The sequence below is a fragment of the Tenrec ecaudatus genome, chromosome 15 (genome assembly GCF_050624435.1).
Source record: "Tenrec ecaudatus isolate mTenEca1 chromosome 15, mTenEca1.hap1, whole genome shotgun sequence".
In the NCBI taxonomy this organism is placed as follows: Eukaryota; Metazoa; Chordata; class Mammalia; order Afrosoricida; family Tenrecidae; genus Tenrec; species Tenrec ecaudatus.
In genome coordinates, this window is record NC_134544.1 from 32778460 (window position 1) to 32799272 (window position 20813).

At 37.6% G+C, this 20813-nt stretch overlaps 1 protein-coding gene across 1 annotated transcript in view; it reads left to right on the top strand.

The window, feature by feature from the left end:
- RIT2 (Ras like without CAAX 2) overlaps window positions 1-12417 on the top strand; it is a 205571-nt gene extending 193154 nt beyond the window's left edge. Inside the window, 2 exon segments of the mRNA XM_075533236.1 lie at window positions 12171-12218; window positions 12221-12417. Coding sequence (XP_075389351.1) covers window positions 12171-12218; window positions 12221-12417 — 245 coding nt within the window.
- Window positions 12418-20813: the final 8396 nt, after the last annotated feature.

Genomic DNA, 20813 nt, shown 5'->3' on the forward strand with positions numbered 1-20813 from the left:
TTTCTTGTTGTTTTTATTACCTGATTTGATAGGCTTCACACAAAAGCTCATAGATTTAAGAATTTAGGTAACAAGCTCACTAATTCCTCTGGATTGTGCTCTTTGTCCTCTTTTTCCTCCTTCCAGCTGTAGTTTAAACCACATTAACTGCTGAAGATCCCACAAAAGCACCATCATCACCTCTGCAGCAGGCCTCTTCATTGCCTTTACTGAAAACTCCTCCCTGTACACCAAACCCTAACCCCCCCCCCCCGCCCCCCAACCAACCTGGTGGCCTCTGTGGTACTGCGTTCCATTAGAAAGCTGGGAAATTCTAGTGCTGGCTGAAACACCACTCTTAATACTTGAAGGCAAGACCTATGCACTTGACATACATAGAAATAACCTGTATATTACCAGCATGTATGTATGCAAGAGACCTGCAAAAGCAGAAACTCATTATTAAGGTTACCTAGTTGAACCTATGATCAATTGCAGACTTCTTTTTCACGGATTCAGAAAAGACAACTAGAGAAATTACAAAGCCAGAAAAAAGTATGTTGTGATAGAACATTCTAGAAGCCTACACTTTGGTCTGTCAAGTTTATTTTGTGGCTGTGACCCCAGCTAATGCACAGACATCTTTCCAGTGTTTGTTTTACTTTCTCCTTGCCTACCATTCTCTCTCTCTCTCTCTCTCTCTCTCTCTCTCTCTCTCTCTCTCTCTCTCTCTCTCTTTCATTCTGTGAGAACTTTGGCATGACCTATTAGCACTTACTTTCTTGTGGAAGATAATATATATATATATTATTATTATGATATATATATCAGATTAAATAAGATAGTATACAAAAGAAATGTTAAAAATGTTAAACACTCTTATTGTAACTGTGAATGAAAACTTGGAGGGTCATTCATAGAGTTATCGTTTATTAAAACTTATTACATAACAGAACAAAACCATGAAAGTCTAACAGCCTAAGTTTAGCAGTTCTTCCATTAAGTTAACAAATGTGTTAGTCCAAAATTTCCCAGGAAAATCTGCTATGAGACAAACTACCTTGATGATATAAATTGTATTTGTGTAATGAAAACGAGTAGCTCCACAGGAAAGAATGATGTGAGCCACAAACCAGGACACATTAAGAAAATATAAAACAACTCCCAAGTCATTTGCTCTGTACACTCTATGTATTAACAGTGCCCAGTAGGCTGACACATGAAGATTCTTTGCTTGCAAAGCTTCTCCTGAAAACAGTCAACCTTCTTTTTCTGCCAATCTTTCCTCACTCAAGGTTAGCAATTACAGCACAGCACTATCAGAGTTTCCTTTTGTGCCATTAAGAATGATATAGCTTACTAAGCAACCACCATTACCCTGACTACCTTTGCAATAATTTCATTTAATTTCACTTATTTTATTTTTATCGAGTTCAGGAAAAAGTTAAAAAGATGTAAAGGGGTAGGAATTTACTGAAGTCAGCAGACCATCAAGAATGGAGCTTTAATTGGCCAGCACACTGTGCAGCTCACTGGCAGCTGGGCCTGGCCTACAAGAAGCTAGTCTTGCACTGTGCCCCAGTTGTCTCATCAGCCCCCCAATGCAGCTGTGGCTGTGCTCTAATGCCTCCTCTGGCAGATGGGAAATGGCATTCCAGGGAGCACCCGCCACATTACATGGTGATCTTCTTCAATGAGAAAGGTCACATATATTAAAAGAATGGTTCCCCTGGGTTATAGAAATGTACTACTCATTTATGAAACATTTTTTTTATTCCCTCTGTTGTTTATTTTTTCCTACCATTGCTTTCTGAGACCTCCAGGTGGCACATTAAATTACAACCTTGACTCCTTTGCAATTGAAGGGCACTACATATTAGAATGGACTCTATGGCAATGAGCTGGATCTTTGGGGTGGGTGCTGGAGTCAGGCATTGCGATGCTAACTTCAAGATTAGCAGTTCAAACCCTACAGCTGCTCCACAAGAAAAAGTTTAGGCTATCTGCTCCCAATTATATTTAGAGTCCCAGAAACACTATAAGAGGTCATTGTTATTCAGAATCCACTTGCTAGTAGTGGGCTTAGTTTTCTAAGTTTTTGTGGTATGTTGAAAGGAGCCCTAGTAACCAAAAAGTAGGTCGATTGGACCCACCAACTGCTCAGCGGGATAAAGATCAGGCGATATGCTTCCATAAAGTACAGCCTGGGAACCCTCTGAGGTAGTTGTGCTCTGTCCTGTGAGATCGCTATACATCGGCATGGATGGCAGTGAAACGAGTGTAGTGGTTTGATGTTGCAAGAATGTCCGCATCAATTGCCAACGCCCACATCTTTCTGTAATGTTCTGTAATCTTGGTCATTATTTTTCTCATTTCTCCATATTATTTTAAATTTTTTGTGTTTATGTATATATGGTAAATCTATGTAAGTTGTTTGTCCTTTTAGAATAATCTTAGATTATAAAACTGTTTGTCAAATAATCAATCGTGTATATATACAAATTAGGAAAGGAAACTAGAAAGATCCAATGAGACAGCTAAGAAGGAATGGAAACCACACAGAAGGGTGGAGAGTCATCTGTGGGATTGATTTTTTTAATGAGGGGCATGACCTTAACTGAATTATTCACCCTTCTCAACCCAAACCTCTAAATATGGAAACAAGATCATGTAATTTCCTTCTAATTCTTCTCCTCTTTGCCCTTTTTCTGCACCTTCTTCTCTTTTTCCACTATGCTTATTTCCTAGTAGCTATTGAATTATGTGAATGAATACCAATAACTTAAAATATTTAATTTTTGGACTCTTTAGTACCAAATTCCAACAACAAAAATTTAATTTTGCTTGAGATTTGGAGATAGAAGGTATAATATGCTGAAGAAGTGCTCTGTTCTTGAATTCTGATCAAAGTAATTTTTCATACACAGTAATCATTATTTATTATGTCAGATGAAATTTATTTTAACATGAAAATATTTACTTGACTTCACAGTTTTATTTTAATAATTTTATCTAAGAAGTAAGTCACAGATCTAATATGATTTATTTAAAGAAATAGAAAGAAGATCAGCAGTAAAATATTTGAGTTTCGTTTTCATTTGGATCTTATTAATATCAATGTACAAATGACTAAGTTAGTATTCACTTAAATTATATTAAATTAATATTCTAATAAGGGGTCTGAGGATTATGCAAGTACATCTCTTGCATTGAAATACAGCATTTCCAAAATAATAAGCAACCAAAGAGTTAAATGCAATTCAATCTGTGACAGAGCATTAAATATTCAGTATGTCATGTATTTAAGTACTGTTTTGCTGTAGATGAATTGAATCAGAATCTTTGACTGCAATTGGTTTTCTAATTTTATCTCAATTTGAGCTTGATTTTTAAATTAAACTTTCAATTGAATTTTGGTGTCTAATAATTTACTTGTGACTTTTATATTTTAGGATGACACATTTCATGCATGTGTTTATGTGAAGATAAGTACATAGGCCAGGGGTAAGCCAATAAGTATTACACAAAGTCATAGAAACTTCTATTAAATAAAAATATGAAAATGTAAAATTATTGCATTAAACATCTCCAGCTATATATATTTTAAGGTGATGTTTCCATATCTCCAACAATTGCCTATAAAATTATGTACTCTGACTCACACTATCAAAATGATACTTTTAACTTCCTTGAAGGATTTAATTCACGTGCCTTTGAAATATTTTTAAGACAAAAAAAAATTGAAGGACAAAGACAGGGCTGCCTAATGGGTGGGAGAAAGTATCCCAAAAGAATGGAGGTACATCCCTACACACCATCAAAGAATAAGCAGGGACATTGTTGCGATCAGAAATTTAGAGCTCAATGCTTTCACCATACGTATCTGTTTTTCTGAGCACATGATCTGAAAAGCAGGACTATATGAAGATGAACACTGCATTAGGACTGAAAGAAGTCCAATTAACAATCTTCAATGTGCAGTCTTGCTTACTGGAAGCACTTGCAGATGAAAGCCAAAGACTGCATCCTTCCATCTGAATTGCAACTCAACATTAAGGAAACCAAAATACTCACAACTGGGCCAATGGGCAGCATCCTGATATAAGATGAAAAGATTGAAATGGTCAATAATTTATGACCACTTGCTAAGAACCATAATCGATATTCCTGGAGGCCATAGTCAAGGTTGCAATACATTGAGTAAATCTGGTGCTAAAGGCCTACTTGAGGTACTGAAAAATAAAGATGTTATTTGGTGGGTATAGGTGTGCCTGAAACAAACCACTGTAATTTCAATTGCCTTGCATGCATGAGAAAGTTGGATAATGAATAAAGAAGACTAAAAAGGGATGCCTTTTAATTATTATGTGTCAGTAAAGAGTATTGAAAGTTCTGTGGATTGCCTGAAGACAGACACATCTGTCTTGGAAGAAGTACAGCAAGAATGCTTCTTCAAAAAGAGGATGCTAAAACTTTGTCCTATGTACTTTGTACCGGCTATCAAGAGACCAGGCTTTGTAAAATAACACCATGATTGGTAGACTGGAGGAGCGTCAGCAAGTAGGAAAATCTTGGATGATATAGATCAAACAGTGGATGCCATAATTTGTTCAAATATAGCATTGATGTGAATGGTACAGGCCTGGGAAGTGTTTCATTCTGTTTCATTTAGGGTCACTAGGTATGTGTCTAATTATTTTTCCTTAGGTATTCATCTATGAATAAAATTGTTTAGAAAAGAACCAACTTGATGTCACATTATAAGAACAACAAGAAATGATGATAACATTTATGTAGCTCTCTTGCTTTTGCTATCACAGATCATCCTGTTTTGAAAATTTGTATATTTTGGTTATGTATGTGTCTAATTATTTTTCCTTAGGTATTCATCTATGAATAAAATTGTTTAGAAAAGAAAACACTATATAAACAATATACACTAGGTTAAAACATTTTTAAAAAGTAAATAAAATAAAAATTAGAAAATATTTGGAACTGAATGATAATGAAGCTACAATATACCAAACTGTGTGTAAGTATGTAAGATACTGTTTGGAAGGATACTTTCCAAACCAACCCACTGCCATTAAATAGACTAAGACTTCATAGCCACACTAGATAAGGGTTGAGTTTCTGAGTTCTTCTTATTCAAAAGGGCTGGTGAATCTAACTGCTACCCCTGCAGATTTTAGCCCAATGATAAATTCACAAAATTCCAAAGCTTCTTCATACATGCCTTAGAAACAGGGGAAAAAAGTAAATATCTAAGATAAGAATATGTATCTATTTTTTTGAAGCGCCGGTACCGAGGGCTCAATAGAAAGGAAATGTCTAGAAGAGAATGACAGCAACATATGTACAAACCTGCCTGATTCACCTGATGTGTGGATTTTTATCAGAGTTGTATGGGCTACCAATAAAATGATTAAACATATATGAATATAAAATCAAATAAATTTTAAAACCAACAAATAATATGTACCTCAAAAAATTACAAAAATAACTTCAGAGGAAACCTAAGGAATGTTATAGAAAACCCTGGCAAAGCAGATTAAAGGAGAGAGAGGGCAGAAGTAAACAAAATCATGAATGTGAAAGTTCATTTCCCTTCAGATCCTACAAGCATAAAATAGATAATAAGGAAATATTATGTACGCTTTGTGAGAAGAGGTCTGACAAGTCAGATAAAAATATACATACCTAAAAACACGTATGGAGCAGCTCACTAACAGAGAGGAGTGCAGGGCTGGCCCCAGCTCAAGATATGATGTCTCCTCCCTAGATGTCAGCTCTACAGAGGACAGCACTGAAGATAGAGTCCGGGAGAGTGAATTGTCTGTCCTGTCAACATGGGAACAAACTAAGAGAGAGTAGACCTCATTCTGGTGCACCTACCCTTGAGGGCAACATTCCTGCAGTGAGCAGCTAATTCACAGAGGGAAAACTTCTGACTTAGGGGGAGGTGGAGTGGGGGCAGCACATGGCACCTCATTTGAAATGGTTGGGGGATACTCACAAAGGTTGGTAGTTAGACTCGAAACTATTTGCATGGTCTCTCTCTCTCTCTTTTTAAAATGTCTGTCTATATAAGATAGGCAGGATAAGCTATCACAAGAATGCAGCGATTTGACAAATGGTTGGGGGTGTGTGGCATGGAGAGAAGGAGGTGGGGGGAGGGGAGTGGTGAGTCAATATCAGGGACAGGGGAATAACAAGGGATCCAAAATCTGCAGTGAGGAGGATGCAGCACTCCTGGTTGTGTTTGATCAATTATAATGTATACAAGAGGAATTACTGAGAGATGAACAGTGGGTTAACATGAAAGTGGGGCAGAAGGAAAGTTAAAAGAAATAAAGGGAAGCTCAAGGAAGTTAAAATTATATATAGGTATAAATATAGTTTTGTATACATAAAAATATAGCTGTATCGTGTGTGTGTGTGTGTGTGTGTGTGTGTGTGTGTGTGTAAATACAATAAGGAAGCAGATGGACTTTGGTCCACTACCTAAATCTTACATCAGTACAAGAAGAGTTCGTTCTAATATTGTGGCAATGTATGATACCCACCTTCCCAACACAATTGTTGGAGACAAAACGGGTGTGTAAGCAAATGTAGTGAAGAAAACTTAAGGTGCTAGGCTACAAAAAATGTAGCATCTGGAGTTTTAAAGCCTTGAAGTTAATCAAACGGTTATCTAGCAGGGAAGCAACAAAGCCCATATGGAAGAAACACACCAACCTATGTGATCATGAGTATCGATGAAATTAGGTATCCAAAATTCAAAAACAAGCAATCAATTGGTGTGAAGGAGCCTAGACAAAGTGGAGACCCAAAACCCACCTGTAGGATAACTGGACAGTACCTCACAGAAGGCCGCATGGAAGCGATGATATATATGGAATGCAACATAGCATTGATGAAACACCTACCTATCCTCTAATTCTTTAATATTTCCTCCCCCAACTATTATGGCCTTAGTTTTACCTCACTGATTTTGCTAAACCTGTATATGCTCATTGGTATAATTAAGGTCATTCAATGCATGAAATCCAAGACAAATAAGCCCCTCAGAAACAGTAATGGGAGTAATGATTCCCTGAAGGTAGGGGAAGAGAGGGGGAAAGGGGAGGAGGGGTAATGACAGTAATGATGACTGTATAACAACATTCGAGGGAAAAGAAAACAGAGTTGTAAGTGAATGGATACATTTGATGGTGTAACATATGACAATCATAATATGATGAATAGATTAAGGGTTCATGGAGGTGGTAGGGTGGGGAAAAGGGATAAATGGTAGCTGATATCAACGAGTTCAAGAAGAAAGAATATGTTTTGAAAATGATGGTGGCAGGAACTGTATAATTATGCTTGATCTGATGGCACTATGGATTGTTATAGTGTCTGTAAGAGCTCCTAATAAAATGATAAAAAACATATGTAATTTTACCAAAATCTATGGAAGAAAAAAATAGAAAACATGAATAATCCTATCCTTTAGAAATAAAATTAGATATGTCATTGAAACTTTCCCAATAAAATTGCCAGGATTACAAAAACCTTTTAAAAAACGTTTTACCTTTTTCACTTTTACTTTTCAAACTCAGTGTTACCAAGTTAGCAACCATCAGCACAGTCTAATAGTCTAATATTAATTTTTGAGTTAATGCCTACTTTCGCTGCTTTTAGTCTCACTATGTAAACTTTCTTTTAGTTATCAAATTTCACTCACCTTTCAATCTTTCCATGTGCGTCAAAATAAACTCAAAATCAAGTTACAACAACCACAATAAAGCTTTCTTTTATCTGTAAAGATTTTAACTGAAATTAATTAAAAGGGGAAACAAATCTGGTTTCTGTGTCTGGCAACCGTTATCTCTTTATATTAGAATGTGTACTATATGAACTGATTGCGACATATCTGTGTGCTTCATTCTATGATTTCTCTTAAATTAAGTGATCCTTCCCTACTTCCCATGCCTCATGTGAATGCAGTGTTCATCCCACATCATTGTTCTTTGGTCTTCTCCATATGGCTGACTTTGTCCACTGGGGAGTGGGCAAATGTCTCTTTGCCTCTCGCCCACTTCCCTTTTGTCATGGGAGCACCATTTTCAAGGTTAGGGTTGCTCTCCCAGTCAGAGTCCCGAAATAGGGAGATGAAAAACAAACTTGAAAACAGCCATCAATGTAGAGTTGAGCAAACACAACCTGTTTCCAAACTGATAACAGAAAAGATGGACAAGGTTGAACACTGTTTTGTAACTCAGACACTTTGAGGAAGTTTTAAAAATAAAGTATAATGTAATGAAAGCAGATTAATATAGAAAATGTATCCAACATTTGGTGTTGCTATCAAAAACCCAAAATTTGTAGCATTGACTTCTGAAAAGGGAAAATTGCTACATGAGAAAATAAATAAATGGCAGCCCATGTTATTCATCATACAAATATTTGCTACACCATAACCGGTGATAACTTAGAAACTGGAGACTTCATTCATGACTATTGAATTATTAAGAAACTGAAATGTTATTTCAGTTGATTCTTTATAACTGTATATCTTAAATTACTAATACAGATGAACTCTATAAAAAAGGACTAGATTTTTATTTCTACAAGAATGGAAAAGAAAGGAGAGGGTCCAGATTCCATTTGTCTTATGAAGTTAAAAATATACCAGTGACTCGTTTCTTTCTAACAGGTTAATATGTCACAAACAATTTTGAAGAAGTTGCTTTGAGAGTTATATAGAATCAATTATACATCCCAGCCCAGGCACTTATTAGACGTATGGAGTGGTGAAATAGTTCAGAAAAGGTGCATTATACTGTGATTATCAACAACTCCAACACAGCATTCGCTTGAAGAACAATAGTTCTTTCTTAGCTGCACCATATATTCAATATGGTCTTCACAGGGGCTCTGCTCTAGAGTCAGTCACAGTCACTTAGGTTCCCACAATGACAGAATGCCCATCCCACCATATGCTGCCACATAGCAGGAATAGAGAACACATGAATATGTAAATATGTCTGTAACATTCAGAAAATAGATGTGGCTTCGCCACGAGCCAGAATTGACTGGACAATAACTAACAACAAAAACATTGATTAAGATATCAATCACATCACACTAAGGAAAGACAGTCTTAATCTTATTTTCTAAGAATAAGCATAAATAATCTGAAGACAATGTACCTTCAATTTTGAGTAGGATTTTCTTACCACGCTACGGTGAGTGTTGTCTAATGCATGAATGCTGCATGTACTAACCTGTTCAGTAAAAGTTTGGAAGGTCAAGTCTACCGAAGTCATCACAGAAGAAAATTTGGCAATCTACTTAGAAAATGTCAGTCACTGTAAATATTATGCATCTATTTCGCATCAGCCGATTCTAACTATACACCACAAATAGAACCACGAAAAGCACTTGAGTGGCACTGGTGATGCTAGGAATGCTCCCATGAAGCAGGAAAATTATGACATTAAAATAATAAAAAGAAAAGGCCTGGGTTCCATGGTTGTAGTTATTCACCATTTCAAGGTAATTAATCCATTTTCAAAAAGGAAAAGGGGAACTTACGGTGACCTTGCTACAACTATATAAGTAGTGGGGAAACAGGCTTTTTGAAAAACACCCTTTGATCTCATATTGAAACTTATTCACTCCCATGGGTCAATTTCATCCAAAATATCTACAGATCTATCTAGGAAATATCAGTGCTATTAAGTAAGGTACAGACATTAGAATAATCAACCATTTGAGATCACAAGGGCAGCATTTTCTCAAGGGCAAAGTTCAGAAGGGTCAGAAAAGAAGAAAGCAGAAACATAAAGCAGAAAGAAAATAGTATGTGATGTTGCATTGAAGAGATTAAGAGATTGTAATAAATGAGATAAATGTGCATGAATTGTTTCATGTAAAACTGAGGCTATGATCTGCAAATCTTCACACCATTCACAATAAAAAAAAGGCACACCTATTTAGTGCACATGATTTGATAAAATTTGAAAGTCATTTCATGACAAATGAAAGCAAAAAGAAAGTGAATAATCTTCAGCTGGATAATTTAATGCAAGCAAAGGATGGTTTGATAATTTTAGTAACCAGAGAAGCAGCTTTGATAATTTAGTAACCAGAGAAGCAACTTCTGCTAATCAGAGGCAACAAAGAATTCTCAGGCATCATTAAGAAAATCATTAAAGAAAAATAGTATTTCCCTCAATATGATTTTAATACAGGCAAAAGTGCTTTACTCTGGAGGAAAGTGTCCCGAGTGCATTCATTATTAAGGAAAATAAATAGCTGAATTTAAGATAGGAAGGGATAGACTAATTCACCGTTCTGTGTACAGTTGGTCAAGATTGCCCATATCTATAAACCTGCTAACAACTGAGCCTTAAATGGAAATGATAAAAACCAGCTTCCAATCTTTTCTTTGCTCAAAAAGACTTCAACAAAGATAATAGTACTTTCAGTATTTGTTCCATCGACACTTTGTGCCTGAAGTCAGGAAATGCTTTCATCGAAAGTTCTTTTGCTACAGACTATGGCCTCTGGTCACACGGAACTCCACGAGTTCACAACAAATGTATTTCTATATAAACTTCTCCCGAACACGATGTCTCTAACTCAGTCTCTTGATTAGGGGATCATGTGGACTTTAATTCTCATTACACACCTACTCTGTGGAAAGACAAGCAAGCACCGTGGAAAAGAACTTTAATCATCATGAAAGGCTGGAAAGATTATGGTATTGAAGACTTTATCATCTTTGCACAAAATAAAAAAAAACACGAAAGGTATCAAACATGAAAAATAGATTCCTTAAAAAAAAAAAAGGTGTCCTGATGCTGTGCATGACACCACCAGAATCACGACAGAACCCATCAAGGGAATCATGGAAGCGATTGCAGATATAACACAAAAGATGGTGGGGAAAGGATTCAAGGTAGATAACTGAGCTTAACTCTAATAGGCACTACCGCAGGGCAGTGCACAGAAGAAAGCTTGATGGATATGAAGGATCTGAACCAGTGTCAGATGATGAGAAAGAAGACAGAGGGGTGTCAGACAACAAACTGACACGAAGAAACTGGCAGAAACGTTCCCAGTGTTCAAGGCTGCTTCTGAGTTATTTTATGATTTGGGCACAGCCTCTTAGGCAATTTAAAATGGAAGAAAGATTGATGCCATATAGAAACATTTTTAGAGAAATTTAAAATAAAAAAGTCAGACAGAAATTATTCTATATTCCCATAAAGTTCCGTGATGCTTGCCCACCTCCCGCTGCCTCCCTTTCCATCTCTCCCAGCTCTTTAGCTTCTGCCACCTCCAGACACACGTGCACAAGTGTTTTCTCATTCTTGTCCTTTTCATAGCAGCACTTTCTTTCTTTCTCTTACTACATTATAAGAATGCATTATGTAATGCATATAGCATGTGAAGTATATGCTAATAGACTGCTTATATTACTACTAAGACTTCCAGTCAACATTTGACTATTTGTAATTTTTATGGAGTCAAAAGATAGACGCAGATTTTCTACTTCATGGGTAGGGATTAGCGCCCCTAATTTCTGGGTTGTTCAAGGGTCAACTGTATACTAAAATATACATCTGTGTATTAAAAATATACAGTGGAGATAGGGGAAGAAGAATGCATTTATGGTTTCTTGATAACTTCATTCTGACTTATTCTTAATTTATATTATTGGACTAAATTTTAACCTTTTTGTCCCAATTTCTTCAGCATAGGATAAACCGGCGTGCATTGTTTTAGTTGAAATTAGCATTGAACATGTTAGAGGCATGTTTAAAAATACATAAGTGTTACTTATTCACAGTTATAGTTCAATACTTAAAACTTTAACGTACACTTCATTCTTGAACAGACATGCTCTGCACCCCTAGGGAGCACTTCTCCTCTGTCCTGTAGTGTCAATCAATAAGAATGGAAATCAACCTGAGGGGCCTGGCTGCATTTTTTGGAGGGTGCTTGGTTTGGGTTTGGGTTTTTAACAGGACTCTCATTTCTCATTTAATTTTTCAGGACAGATATTCTCAGAATGATATATTGAAATAAATTCTCACATTTTATAGTTTATTGTGTAACTACAGGTCATGTAGGGAATATCATTTTGACTAAAAAAAATCTCTCCTTTCTTGTTTTGAAATATGGTTTATTTCCCTGTCAGGTCTCTACAGAAGAAGGCTTGAGTCTGGCCCAAGGAGATAACTGTGCTTTACTGAGACTTCTGCAGCCCTCAGATCCTGCATCGATGATGCTTTTCATGGCTTAGTGAGAAAAATTCACAAAAAAGAGTCTATGACCTCTATGATGGAAAAGAAACTGAAGAGAAAAGACAGTTCGTGGAAGAAGTTAAAAGGTTCCCGGAAAAAGAAGAGAGAAAACATGCCATGCCATGCCTCTTTCTAACTCTCACATTCTCCTACTTTCTGTGAGGTTTATTTGATGAACAATTCCAGATGTTGTACTCTGCTTCAATATTGCTTCTCTCTCTCTCTCTCTCTCTCTCTCTCTCTCTCTCTCTCTCTCTCTCTCTCTCTCTCTCTCTCTCTAGTTTTGTTTTGCCTTTAACAGTTGGATGGATTTTGTCAATCAGCTGGATATGCTGTTTAGGTTTTACAATATATTACTAAATAAAATTGACATTCTAATTGCCTCATTTCCCTTTAAAGAGTCTAGCTTCATTTGGTATGCTGTCTGGTTATAGAGGAAATATTTAAAATTGCAGCCCGAATGATAAAAGGCTCCAGGGATCTGCCTTTGCCTGATAAGATTCTGGTTGTTTGCGTTTCAGGAATCTCAGTAAATAATGAGGAAGCTCAGGAAATAATTCAGAGCTGAAGTCTGCAGCCTGGTATTTTCCTTAAGTGAAGAGGCCATGATATTTCTTCTTGAATGTTCATGAGACAAACTATAGGTGAATTAATATCAGGAAGAACTGGTTGTGAGCCATTGGAGATGTCAAAAAACATGAAATATCTTCCTATTAACAATGCTCTGTGCCTGTTAAGCTTTGGCAAAGTTGTCCCATTTAAGTCACTGATCTGTGGCCAAAGGATATTGCCACAGAGCAGGATGAGAACGGTTCAGGGATTTGGTGACTTCCACGTCTATAAAGGTACACGCTATTTTCTCTCAGGGAAGAGGTCCTCTTGGGACTGACTGCTTTGTCTGCATTAGCAGTCTACAAGGCAAGAAGCTAGGTAACTCCAGGTGTCACACCCTCCCTCCCCTTACTCAAACCAGGAAAAGGCACCAGTTAAAGGGTTTGTTTGTTTGTTTGCTTGCTTGCTTGCTTGGTTTGCAATGGTGCTGTAGTATAAAATGGAGACGCTTATTCCCTCTCGGTCCCCATTATGTCAGTCGCCTTAATGAAATTTGAGCTTCAGAAAGAAGACTAACAGATAACAACATTCTGAGTCTTTAATAGGCAAATGTTAAGGGGGAAAGTATAAAAAAATAAAACAACAACAATAAACAGAGAGCTAAGCATGAAACGGAATCGATCCAATCAGTTTTCATGGAGTGGGAGAAAATCCCATCATCAATTAGAGCAAAAGAAGAATGAGGGTCATACAATTCAACATCCATCATGACTTCTAATTTTACTCACTGGGCCTCCCCCCTTTAATGAGCTGTAAGGATGCAGGAATGCATCAGATAGACCGAGGCAGGGGAGGTTCAGAGGAAGGACCTTGTGGGACAAAGGGTCATATGCACTCTCCACTGCTTAGGAGACACCAAGCATCTGTGAAGGGCGGGGGAGACCTTGAAAGCAGATCGTGGCAATGGCAATGGCTGCCTAACATGATAAATACAAGTGAGTCTCACAAGGGAAAAATGTTAAATTAGAAAATGTTTTGTTACACATGTATTTAATTTTTTTTACTTCTATTTACCACTCCCCCTACCCCTCTCAGAATTAATTTGATGAGCACTTAGATAAAGGAGACATGGTACTTGGTAACATAGATAAAGTTTCAAAGGTATTTGACATCACCATTTGCTTTTCTTTCTTTTTTTTTCTTACTCCCACGATTGAGGGGATGTATTAGTGGAGTTAACCAAACCAAACCAAACTGACATGGAGTCAGTTTTGACTCCTCGTGACACTACTGGGCAGAATAGAACTTTCTCTGTAACTCTTGAGACTGCAGCTGTTTGCCAGAGTACAAAGACCCACCTTTCCCCACAGAGCTGCAGATGGTTTTGAACTGCTGAGTTTGTGGGTACGTAACAGGTACCACCAGGGATTCCCTGGGGAGATCACAGACTACTAAAGGGAGGATCCCTAAAGAACAAGGTCCACAGCAGCTTCGCTCCTCAGCCTGGAGCCCAGGTGCCTCTTTCCAATTCTCAACTTCCTGACCATGGGGCCCCTGAGACCTATGCCTCCAGTGACCAGGACTCCTGTCTGTCACTCTGTCTCACAGTCTCATCGGTTCTTCTGCTCTGTTTCATGGTACCTTACCATGGTCTCTGGTCTCAGCCTGGCTCCTTTGCTCTATCTCATTGTCTCCATGATCCAGTGCCTGGTGCCTCAGTGATCATTATTTTCAAATGGTCAACTTAAATAGTCAGCCTTTCAGAAACTATAACTGTGGGTCCTTTTCCTGCCTGGGGCCAATACCCTTTCTCAAGCCTTTATTGATTTCATTGCTTTTGTTCCTACTAACATTGTGACCAAATTCACTGTTCTTACTTACAATCATTTCTTAGTAGCAGCTACCATTCTGTCCTTGAGGATATTTTTCAACTCACATGTCTTTATGGAGAGGATCATGGCTCACAACGTTCTCCTTTTGTACTTTCAGCTCCTGTGCTTTTGACTCCAGAATTTTCTGTCTCATTTTCTCTGTTCCTTCTCTTGCTTCACATTCCTCTAGTGACTAGTAACTCACTAGTAAGACTAGTAAGTGACTAGTCCCAGGAATTGATTTTTATGGTTTTGAATTTATCAGTAATGTGTGGATATGGGAGCTATGACTAAGGCCAACATTATTATGGACTGGAAAGGAGGTCATTAGAGCATCGCCCAGGGGCCTGAAAGATTATGAGATGGGTATCACTTGCACACACAGAGGCACACTTTAAGAGACTTTTGGACTAGTTTTTGTTCCCTAGTGTTGTAGTGCTTACATGTTGAGCTATGTGTAAGTCCGGGTAGACTAGAGAAACAAATCCATTGAAATTCATATGTGTATAAGAGAGTTTTATATAAAGGGTAATTGTACATTAAAAAAGCATTCTAACCCAGTCCGGTCCAAGTCCATATGTCCGATATTAGCCCAAATTTCCGATAACAATCTATAAAGTCTTCTTCAGACCCATGAAACACATGCAATGATGCTGAATGCAAGATCAAAGGCTAGTGGGTATGAAGTTTGTGTATTCAGTGGTGTTGTAAGCATCTCGGCGCTGTCAGGGGTCTCTACGTAGCTTTTCCCGTTCCCAGGGCACAGGGTCTATCGGTGAAGTGCCATGGGTCTTGTCAGTAGAGTGTCTACAAAGGAATAAGCAGTGAGAGAGAGTCTCTCCTACCTTCAAAGAGCAAAAACAGGATTCCCCAGAATTCTCAGGAGAAGGCCAAGCCCACACAGAGGCCTCATTGTCATTGGCTATGATCCAAGTGACAGATTAAACTCCACCCCTTCACTCTTAATCCTCCTCAAGTCCCTCAAACTGACACCAGTTATGTAACTACCACGAGATCCTAAACTAAAGGTCTGCAGTTCAAAACCAGCAGCCACTGTGGGGGAGATTTATGAGGCTCTCTACTTCCATAAACAGTTCACAATAGTGGACACTTACAAGATCACTTCTACCCTGTCCTATAGGGCTGTTATGAGCAATCATTGACTCCATGGCAGCGGGTTTGGTTTTATTTTACGGGACTGGACCTGACAAGTCATTCCAGAAGAATAAAAGCCAGGCATCTTTGTACAAAGGTTATTAATAACTTTCTTTAATATAAGTCAAAGAGCATAAACTCTAATTTCTGGTCACTATCTTTGACAAAACTCTAGAATATTTAAATTGCTCTTAAAATCTCAGAGAACCACAATATACACAAGACTACATGCCAAGCAAATGTCAAAAAACTACAGAACAAAAAGCATAAATGTATACCATTGACGAATTATTCTTTCAGCATTTTTATCTAATCCATATGCTCAGCAAATACGATGAAACTATCTGAAGAAGAATATAGCACTGGAATTGAAGGAAGACCCATAAAATCCCTGAGATATGTAGATGATATGCCTTTTTTTTGAAAGTAAAGAGCATTTGAAGACTTGCAGATTAATATCAAAGACTGCAATCTTCAGTATAAATTATACCTCTGTGAAAAGAAAATAAAGGTATGCAAAACTGAACCAATAGGCAACATCCAGATAAATGGATAAACATCATGATAAATATTTTAATTGCCACGAATTTTATTTTACTTGGATCCACAATCAACCCTCATGAAAGCAGCAGTCAAGAGATGTCAACTAAGTAATAATTTATAAACCATTAAGGGTTCATGAGGGAAAGGAGAGCAGGGAGGGAGAGGGAGGGACAAAAGGAAAACGAGGAGCTGATTCTAGGAACCCAAGCGCAAGGTCAATTTTGAGAATGATGAGGGCAACAAATGTATAAGTGTGCTTTGCACAATTGATGTATGTATAGATTGTGATAAGAGTTGCATGAGCCCCAATAAAATGGCTTTAAAAAGAGAGAGAGGAATGTCAACTAAGTGCCCATGGAAGAAGCACACCATCATCAGGTCCCAAAGATTATAAATCATATAAACCCATGTAGATTAAGGTTATGGATAGCAGTGGGAGCCCGAGATTGATTTTGGGGAATTACATAGAAAATAATCCTCCCTTGATCCATGGTTGAGAGATAGGAGCAAAGTGGTTACCAAAGAGAGTATTGGAGAGGTGACCATAGATGACCAAAGCATAAATCTGACTGGAACAGTTAAAACCTTGTCAGTTGATCACCCCTCTGTTTCTTGAAGGACCTGATTTGAGTTTCAACTCTGTCTGTGTTTTGTTGTTTTCTCTTTGTTTGTTCATATTATGGTGTCTCCCAGAGGTGTCATGCCACTGTAGTTCACCCTCTTGAAGGTGTGTTATACGCCATTCTATGTTTTAGGATATGAAACCCAGGATTGATGAACCTACAGGGACAGCAAATAGAATTAGGGTTTCATGGGAACTTGACGGGGGGCGGGGACACAGGGGGGAGGGGAATACAGTAGTGATAAAAGAGAAACAATGCCAAGAAGTCCAGGAAGAAAAATAAGGTTTGGAAACTGTTTATGGTAAAAAAGATTATATAATTCAGCTTGATGTGTTGAAGTACGGAATGATATATGTATGAACTCCCATTTAATAATAAATTGAAATAAATAAATACATATAATTAAGGCAAGAAAATGGAGGAAAAGAAAGCAAATGTTACATTGCATTGAACAAGCCTGTTGCAAAAGACCTCTTTAAATTTGGTGGGTGGGGAGGGGGTAACAAGAGACTACTTCGAAAACTAAGGTATGCCTGGCTCAAGCCTTAATATTTTCAATCACCTCATATGCATGAGACAGTTAGATTTAAAAAATAAAAACGGAAGAAGTGATGTCTTCAAATTATAGTGCTGGCAATGAATGCTGTCTGTACCATGCACTGCCAGAAGAATAAGCAAATCTATCTTGGAGAAGAACAGCCATTACGTTCCTTAGAAGAAAGGATATAAACCATTTTCTCACATATTTTGGTCAAGTTGTCTGGAAGAACCAGTCCCCAGAGAAGGACGTCATGCTTGGAAAAGCAGAGGATCTGTCCAAAAGAGTAAGATCTTTAATGAGCTGGGTTAACAGAGTGGTTGGTACCCTAGGCTGAAGCATGATAGTTACAAGAATGATCGGGGCAGGGAGCATATTGCTCTGATGCACATGATACCTCTAGGATTTGCAGTGGACTCCATGGCACCTAAAAAGAATAAGAGTTAAAATGTCAACATGTTGTTTAGTTTTGACAGCAAAGAAGAGAGTCTTGCGATGGGGAGGTCAAATCACAGTAAATTTCAATGGATACAAAAGAGGAGGTAAAACTTGCATTTTTATGTGAGGATAGTTAGCTTTAAGTACCATGTTGTACCCGGGAAACTGGGATATACAGAATAGAATAACCAGGGGACACGGGTTGGGCATCTTTCTTTTGAGGGTGAGAGGGAATGCTAATTTACCGTGCAGAGTATAAAGTCAGAACAGAACACTAAACTCACCTGGTGCTAATATATCCCAGGCCATGTATCTTTGTGCTTTTACTCAAGACCTACTTCTAATTGCCCATTAAATATATGACTTGGTGTCAATGTCTCCCTTCAAAAATACTGGTCCAAATCATTAAATTTTATAGAAGAAAAGCACTTCAATAAATCAGCTTTTTAGACCTGTAGAAAAGTAGTGCAAAGTTTTAATGATAATGTCAATGTGATTTGTAACTCATTTAAACAATTTCATGCCATCATCTTAGTATTCCCTTAGGTATTAAAAAAGTTAAATAAAATATTTTAAATGATTGAGCATCAAGCCAATCTGTAAATCCTGAGGACTCAGTTTCCTCCCACAGAGGAAGACTAAGGTCAGAGGAAAGGAAAAGTCCGGCTACATACTGTCCATGAAGTGAGGAACCAACCAAGTCTCCTCACCCTCCTTCAGTGTTCCTGTTGAACTTTAGAAACTTTAAAATCAGAAAACAATATAAAAGCCAGTGGTTTTTCTGTTTATCAGGCAGTTTTACTTTTGGATAAAGAAGAAAAGGAGAAGTAAGATGGCTTGTAACCATTGCAGTCTTGTTAGATATCAGTCACTTCAGACACCAGATTTTTGTGAGAATAATTTTAGGCTAATTTTTCTGGCACATCTAGCGTAGTCACTAACACCATGATTATAAAATGTACTGTGGACAGCCTGTGTTGCAATTTGGACATCCTTCAGCTTTCTCCCAAGGTGTAATTAAAACCAACTAATAAATGAAATGAAAATATGGACTCTCAAATGGAATCTATAGTGTCTCTTTAAAGAAGATAGAATATGAGGACCGTTTTCCTTTATTTCCAGGTTCCTGAAAGCAAAGCTAGCCCAAGCCAATCCCTCCAGGGTAGTGCATTAGACAAGGGAGGGAGGAGGGCAAGAGCAGCAATTAAGAGACATTTGCCAAATGATTTTAATTTATTGCCACTGAGAAGTGCTGTGCTTATTGCAATTAGACTGCATGTTTATGTAGAAGAGCTAAAGAGAGAAATAAAAGCACTGTCAGCAGGACTTTGCCCCAGAGATGCCCAGAAAGCTCAATACAAACATGAATTATAGGCTGAAGAGCTTTCTGTTTACATTGTCCCTGAATCACAAACGAAGTCTGTGACTTTGGGTCAGCCAAGCCCTTTGCCTTGCAGATCCCTAACCATTTTCCATATTAAATGAGGATAGGTTCAAGGACACAATGATAGACACTCTTGAATGGATTGTTTTGGCCTTTAGCATGCATTGTGTCATTTATGATATAGCATACCCCATTGGTTTATTTGTTTTTATAAGGATAATAAAAGTGTAACCATTCCACTATCAGTAGAAGAAAAGATTCCATATAGTAAATATATAACCAAGGAAATAAAATTAAAAACACAGATGATTCAGATGTTCATAAGCCCCTAATTCACCAATAGGTAATTGAATATTTATTATGCATACCATCATCTACTCAGAAACTTTGAGGATACATTGTGTAAAATACACTTCGATTGGTCTTTTTAAAAAATCTTTCCCTCCGTAGTTAAGACAATATATGTACATAAAGAACATATAATCTGAGCACCTAATATGTATCAAATATTACAGGATTCTGTTATATCAAAACAGCTGTGGTCCATTCTCTTTTGGAGCTTACAGTCTCACCAGTGAGCAAGATGACTTTAAAATATTTAAGGCTTTAATTATGAAATTGAGCTGCAACTAACACTATAGAGTTAAGATATAAAAATTTTGTCTGCGGTAAGATGATAAGACCTCGTTGAGGGATTCAGTGGCTTCCTGTGTTAGACAGAGTTCTCTAAAGGAAAAAAAAACCCAGAATGCTAATAATTTTATGTCTCTATATACAGATACATACATAACTTAAGAAACAAACAGTTAATTAAATTATAAAGCAGTACAAATGACTCAGTGCAACTCACTCCCATGAGACAGTTGTGAGACACTGGCAAACCTTCACATCTTGAGGGCCACTGGGTAGTCATCTGTAGAGCAATTCAGGCTATCTGGGCACAGGCAGCAAACAGCAAGAGATGTAAATGTCAATGGTGTGGCACAGCACATCCTGAATGAACCTCAATTTACAGTGACACAGTCCATAGATTAGTGTGAGGATAAAACAGAACATGGGGTGATGAGCCAGTAACGGTAAGAGATCATGTAGGGCTACATGGGTGAGGATTGATAGGATGAACTTTAATCCAAAGGTTATTAAAGTGACAATTTTAAAAGAAAGTCCAAAGATTATTAAGTGATTTTAAATATGGGGAAAGATAATGAATATTTGGTCTTTAAAATAGTATTTCTGAAAGAGAGGTACCAAGATGGTGTCCAGGTAAAATAACCTGCTGGTGCTCCTACTGTTAGATTAGAAAATGAAGAGGTAAGGAGGTCAATAGTGGGAGGCATGGTGTCAGAAATGCAGTTCAAGTGTACTAGGGCCTGTGGTGTAGATCTGGTCCTGTGGTTTGGACCCAACATGCTATTCAAGGGCTCACTG